At 38.5% G+C, this 7,000-nt stretch overlaps 2 protein-coding genes across 3 annotated transcripts in view; one reads left to right on the top strand and one right to left on the bottom strand.

Annotated features, from left to right (window-relative positions):
• LOC106873475 (sulfate transporter) overlaps positions 1 to 7,000 on the top strand; it is a 208,335-nt gene that overhangs the window by 77,591 nt on the left and 123,744 nt on the right. The window lies entirely within an intron of this gene.
• On the bottom strand, positions 1,475 to 3,616 carry LOC106873474 (nucleic acid dioxygenase ALKBH1). The gene has a single exon (XM_014920857.2). The coding sequence runs from the start codon at positions 3,504 to 3,506 to the stop codon at positions 2,358 to 2,360; it is 1,149 nt and encodes a 382-aa protein (XP_014776343.1). The 5' UTR covers positions 3,507 to 3,616; the 3' UTR covers positions 1,475 to 2,357.

A 7,000-nucleotide genomic window follows, 5' to 3' on the forward strand; every position in this document is an offset into this window, starting at 1 on the left:
CCCACAGCGTGGCACCTTGGGCAAGTGTCTTCTGCTATAACCCCGGGCTGACCGAAGCCTTGTGATTGAATTTGGTAGGCGGAAGTTACTGCCGTGTGTGTATACGTCTGTGTATGTACTTGTGCCTCTCTCCCAGAGAGTGAGAGGGGGAATATATATATATATATATATGATGGGCTTCTTTCAGTTTCCATCTACCAAATCCATTCACAAGGGTTTGGTCAGCCTAAGGTGCCACGCAGTGGGACTGAACCTGGAACCATGTAGTTGAGAAACCAGCTTCTTACCACACAGCCACACCTACATGTATATCTACGCTCAGTGAATTAAATTTATGCATTTAAACTAGTTGCTGATGTCGACACCAAACACCAATTACATGTGCAAGCAAATCACATGTGACTGGTCTATGTGCATTAAAACTTGTATTAATTTACATACACTTGAGTGTGTACTTTAATATTAAGTTTACATACATTCCTTGAATGAAAGTACGTTTATGTGTGCATATTAGTAGTTAAACTGCAAAAGAAAATATATAATAAAAACACTCCATAACCGTGAAAAGATTTCTGGATCAGTAAATAATATATATTTATAAATAGAAAAATATATATTAAAATCATGTAATTTACATACATTCAAATATATATATATACCTATGTATATATGTGAGAAAGAATAAGTTCAAGTAGAACAATTCAAACATTTTGGGGAGTCCGAAAAGAAATATTTCTAATAAATATTCATTATATCAAAATGATAGCCTGCTAAAGCAAGCAATTAAAATATGAAAATAACAAGTAAAAAGTTTGTTATAGGCATGTATAAGATAAAATCTTATATAAAATATGCTACTAACAATTGTAAAAATGGATATGTTAAAAGTGAAAATTAGAATTTAATTTCCACATACGACCGGTTCAAATGGCAATACAAACATGTAAGAAAGACCATTAATAGTGGTTGGCGTTAGGAAGGGCATCCAGCTGTAGAAACTCTGCCAAATCAGACTGGAGCCTGGTGTTGCCATCCGGTTTCACCAGTCCTCAGTCAAATCGTCCAACCCATGCTAGCATGGAAAGCGGACGTTAAACGATGATGATGATGATGATGTTATGTATCACCATTTTCATTAGTGTAAAAAATTAAAGGAAAACATCAAAAAAAGGTATTGCCAAAAAAAAATTTAGAAGTAAAAACAAATGGGCTATGTTGGAGAAGCTGACCGGATATTTGCAAATAAATTGTAAAAGGGGAAACAAGAAGAGAAACAGGGACTCGAAAATACATTAACATGTCCCCGTTTCTCTTCTTTTTGACCTTTTTACAATTTATTTGCAAATATCAGATCAGCTTCTCCAACATAGCCCATTTGTTTTTCCTTCTAAATTTTTTTTGGCAATACCTTTTTTGATGTGTTCCTTTAATTTTTTTACACTGACGAGAATGGTGATACATAACTATTTTAATTATTATTAATATAATTAATGGTTTTTTTTTCTTACATGTTTGTATTACCATTTGAACAGGTTGTATGTTGAAATTAAATTCTAATTTGAACTTTTAATATTTCTTCTCCATTTTTATCTGTCCTTCACTGTGAAGGAAAAGGCTTTCGTTACCAAAAGTGGTAGAAGCTCCCACTCTTTACTCTTTTACTTGTTTCAGTCATTTGACTGCAGCCATGCTGGAGCACCGCCTTTAGTCGAGCAAATCGACCCCAGGACTTATTCTTTGTAAGCCTAGTACTTATTCTATCGGTCTCTTTTGCTGAACCGCTAGGTGACGGGGACATAAACACACCAGCATCGGTTGTCAAACAATGCTAGGGGGACAAATACAGACACACAAACACACACATATATACGACGGGCTTCTTTCAGTTTCCATCTATCAAATCCACTCACAAGGCTTTGGTTGGCCCGAGGCTATAGTAGAAGACACTTGCCCAAGATGCCATGCAGTGGGACTGAACCCGGAACCATGTGGTTGGTAAGCAAGCTACTTACCACACAGCCACTCCTGCGCCTAATTGTTAGTAGAGTTTTTTTTTTTTTTTTTATATATGAGACTTTATCTTATACATGCCTATAACGAACTTTTTACTTATATACCTGTGTGTATGCATGTATGTATATGTGTGTATGCATGCATGTACGTGTTTGTGCACGTCTATGAAGGTGTGTGTGTGTGTGTGTTTTGAGATTGAGGTAACAATAAATAAAAAAGGTGATGTTATTTCACCTGACAGCGTGAGTAGGTGTATAAGTTACTGCAAAGTGGTTTCAAACTTCCAAACAGTTGGAAACACATCAAGTATAACACAATTTTCTTTCCCTTCATGCAACTTATCATCATTTTACTTCACTGTTTGTATGATCTGGGAAACTCTGCCCGACTTTTAAAACTTGCCTCACACTAATATTTATTCTGCTCTCCTTCAAGAAGTTTTCGTAATTCTCCCAATGTAAAGAATTCAACGTAGTCACTATCTGTTTGTTTATTTTATCACAGTCCGGAGAGTTGATCAAACTAAGTCCTGAGTCTTCTCTCGAGTCCGGCGTGTTTTGATGTACAAACAAATTTAATTCCGCGAGCTCGTCAGCCATCCTTGCATTACACGAAGTTTCAAAATGTTTTGATGGAAGCAACCGGGGTACGGCATGATAGCACAGTCTTGAATCTCCGGCCATAATACAAATATCACCAGATCGAAGATGAAAAGCTGCGGGCTTTACTGCTTTAGTTACCCCACCTAATAGGAAGATTGCGTCCTGACCAAAACTGAAAGAAATAATTGGTGAGTTATGGTCAAACTCTGAGTGATCTGTGTGTCCAGCTAAAGTAGATCCCATATGGTAATAGTTTACTATAGCGGCCTCTGGATTATATTCTTTAAAACCGACCACAGAAGCGATGTATTTAGCCAAAATTTCTAGATCAAATGGAAATGTAGACACCTGGTCTTTGCTATACGTTTTATCGTTCCAGTTATAATGGTAACCCAGTGTGACCCACCGAAGTTTATTTATATGAAATCTCATATCGAAAGATAGACTGTCGACAACACATTGTGCTTTACCGCTTTCGTAATTTTCGCTGGCTGTCCAGATATTGTCAGGCCGATTAATTCCACATTGCTTTTCGATAAAATCGAGATTAGTAACATTTTGTCTGGAAGGATAGTCGTGCAGACATCGATGAGTCCAGTAACGCTGAGCAGCAGCTGTGAAAGGGTTACTGATAAACACAAACCCCGGACTTGTTTTATAATAATACACTTTCCATTCGTTCACCGGTCGTAAGCCGAACAGGTGTGGTTCAGTTTTCGTTGTTTCTGTCTGGTTAAAAGGAATGACATTACAGTTATTATTTGTAATTAGCTCATTAGTAAAATCAATTACCTCTGAAAAATCGGGAGGTGGTTCTTTTCGCTTATATCGCTTAAATTCTTCACGAAATACATCCGTACCTTCGTCGTCGTCTCTGTAGGTAGAAGCCATTTTGAAATATGAATAGTAATTTCCCTTCGTTTAAAAATCTGTAGAGTTTTTGCCCTTGAGAAAAATTGCTATTATGAACACCACACACACACATACGCACTCCTTCTTTCTCTTTCTCTCTCTCTCTTTCTTTCTCTTTCTCTCTCTCTCTTTCTCTCCCTCCCCTCTCTTCTCCTCCTCTCTCTCTCTTTTTCTCTCTCCTCCTCTCTTTCTCTCCCTGCCCCTCTCTTTTTCTCTCCTTCCCCCTCTCTTTCTCTTCCACTGTATGACTCAAGGGTGAGAGTTCCGTGCATTTCGCCTATTGCTAAGTGCAATACACGAAACGTTGAGCCATTGACTCACTTATGTAACTTTCTGGCGACTTGTGTGTGTTGTGTGCAAACGTGTGTAGGAGGAGAGAGATTTATATGCAAAAGAATTAGACGTCTTAATACACATTTTAAAAGGCGCTTCTCTTGTGACTGCATTCTATAACATGAAAATCTATCCACGTTTAATTCAAGAGAAATTTATAGATTTATCAGGACCTCCGACCTATCACATAGAGCTCTGTTTTATTAACAGTAGATTGAAGCAAGGCAGCAAGTTGGCAGAATCGTTACCACACTTGACAAAATGCTTGGTGGTACTTCTTCTGAATTCTATACGTTCTACGTTCGAGTGCCGCCGAGGTCGACTTCACCTTCCAAAGTCGTTGGTTATATGGGTTCTTTTTTTTTTTTTTTTGCATTCCCCCACCCTCGTAATTTAGCGGTTCAGCAAAAGATACCGATAAAATATGTACAAGTTGTATAGGTGCAGGAGTGGCTGCGTGGTAAGTAGCTTGCTTACCAACCGCATGGTTCCTGGTTCATTCCCACTGCGTGGCACCTTGGGTAAGTGTCTTCTACTATAGCCTCGGACCGACTAAAGCTTTGTGAGTGGATTTGGTAGACGGAAACTGAAAGAAGCCCGTCGTATATATGTATGTATATATATATATATATATATGTGTGTGTGTGTGTGTGTGTGTGTGTGTGTGCGTGTGTTTGTGTGTGTGTTTGTCCCCACCAACATCGCTTGACAACCGATGGTGGCGTGTTTACGTCCCCGTAAGTTAGCGGTTCGGCACAAAAGACCGATAGAATAAGTACTAGGCTTCCAAAGAATAAGTCCTGGGGTCGGTTTGCTCGACTAAAGGTGGTACTCCAGCATGGCCGCAGTCAAGTGACTGAAACAAGTAAAAGAGAGTAGAGTTTAGCACTGTAAATCGACTGCACACTCCTTCGAAATTCCTAGCATTGTGTTAAAATTTGAAGCCACGAATAGTAATATAGTACACACGGTAACATAAGTAGCGTTTCATTTCCTGCTCGCATAAACATCAGAGGAAGATTTGTCTGTGCTAGTAACCCATACTATAGTTTTGTTCAACCCTGTCACACTATATGAGGTGTATTGTAACAATGTAGACTGGTACAAGCATGGTAGTGTGGTTAAAAAGCTCTCTTTACAACCACAAGGTTTCGGGTTCAGTCCCACAGCGTGACATTTTGAGCGAGTATCTTCTGCTATAGTCTTAAGCCTTGCAAATAAATTTTGTACGCCGAAACTGTAGGAGCGCGTCATTTGTATGACTTCGTGTTTGTGTTTATCTCCGTAACTGCTTCGTGTTGGTGTGTTTACGTCTTCGCAAAGTAGCAGTTCGGTTAAAACTAAAAAATAAAGAATAATGATCAAATGATTAAATACCAGACTTCAAAGAAAAATCAGCCCTGGGCTCGATTCGTTCGACTAATATTCTTCAAGAAGGCAGCGAGCTGGCAGATTCGTTAGCACGCCGGGCGAAATGCTTAACGGTATTTCGTCTGCCGTTACGTTCTGAGTTCAAATTCCAGCGGAGGTCGACTTTGCATTTTATCCATTTGGGGTCGATTAAATAAGTACCAGTTAATCACTGGGGGGTCGATGTAATCCACTTAATCATTTTGTCTGTCTTTGTTTGTCCTCTTTATGTTTAGCTTCCTGTAGGTAATAAAGAAATAAATATTCTTCAAGATGGTAGCCCAGTATGGCTGCAGTCTAATGTTAAAAATAAGTACGAGAAATGTGTGTGTGTGCGCGTGCATTACACACACACGCGACAGCTTCTTTCAGTTTCCCGAGGCTATAGTAGAAGGTACTTGCCCAAGATTTCACATTGTAGGAGTGAACCCGGAACCTTGTGGTTGGTAAGCAACCTACTTAACACACAGCCACGTATTTATGTTTGAGTTTGTACCCACTCACCGCTTGGTAACTGGTGTCGGTTTGTTGATGTCCCTATAACATAGACATTCGGCAAAAGAAAGATCGATAAGTACCTGACATTAAAAATGTAATACAACCACGTTGACTATACATCTCCCTTAACTCTTTACGCATTTCGATTACTCAGTAATTACAATGCTATTCACATTGTGTTGAAGTTTCGATGATATATAATAGCATAGTTTTAGAATAACATTGAGCAGTAGGTGTAAAAAGACAGATCCGGTCGGCTTTGACATGAAACGGGTAAAATATTTTTGACCTGATATGACTGATTGAAATGCTAAAGGCTGAAATATGTGTGTCTGTGATTCTAGTGATAAAAACATAAGCTTCGTATCAAGAAACATAACTCTGCTTTGGCTAGAGTTATGTACCTTGACTGACTGGAGTTTACATTTGTTTTACTCTTTTACTCTTTTACTTGTTTCAGTCATTTGACTGTGGCCATGCTGGAGCACCACCTTTAGTCGAGCAAACCGACCCCAGGACTTGTTCTTTGTAAGCCTAGTACTTATTCTATCGGTTTCTTTTGCCGAACCGCTAAGTTACGGGGACGTAAACACATCACCATCGGTTGTCAAGCGATGTTGGCGGACAAACACAAACACACAAACATATACACACATATATACATACATATATACATACATATATACATACATATATACGATCAATTGTTTTGAACACTAGGAAGGACATCAACTCAGTTGAAAAGTTATTTTTTCCAATTAAGAAATCATCATATCTATATAAAGAAAAAAAAGCAAAGCAAAATAAAAAAAATATTATTATTATTATTATTATTATTATTATTATTATTATTATTATTATTATATTTCTCTGCTTAGTGGCTGTAGCAAAAAGAGGCTGTGTAGTGGACCCGTCTGAAAGGTCTGAAGGCAGACACATTCCTACCTGGTCAAGCTCTCATCAGTTTCTTCAAATATCAGTTGAAGAGGAAGGTTAGAGTAGAGCAGGAGGTGCTGCCTTCTAGTGTGTTTATCAAAAGGTGGTCGACACTGGCAAGACCGGTGAAGGCACTTACCCATGCCTTAGAGATGGCAGAGAAATCCGGGATTTTTGTGTGGGGGTTACTCCGAAATATCCTAAGTGGACTGCCCCACTATTGGGGGATCCTGTTTGTTTATTTATTTATTTTTCTACTTTCTATTTATATATCTTCTGTTATATCCTTTAATGTG

This window comes from Octopus bimaculoides, chromosome 5 (assembly GCF_001194135.2).
Source record: "Octopus bimaculoides isolate UCB-OBI-ISO-001 chromosome 5, ASM119413v2, whole genome shotgun sequence".
NCBI classification, from domain to species: Eukaryota; Metazoa; Mollusca; class Cephalopoda; order Octopoda; family Octopodidae; genus Octopus; species Octopus bimaculoides.

Coding starts and splice junctions, on each gene's coding strand:
- LOC106873474 (XM_014920857.2), bottom strand. CDS start 3,506: ATGGCTTCTACCTACAGAGACGACGACGAAGGTACGGATGTATTTCGT.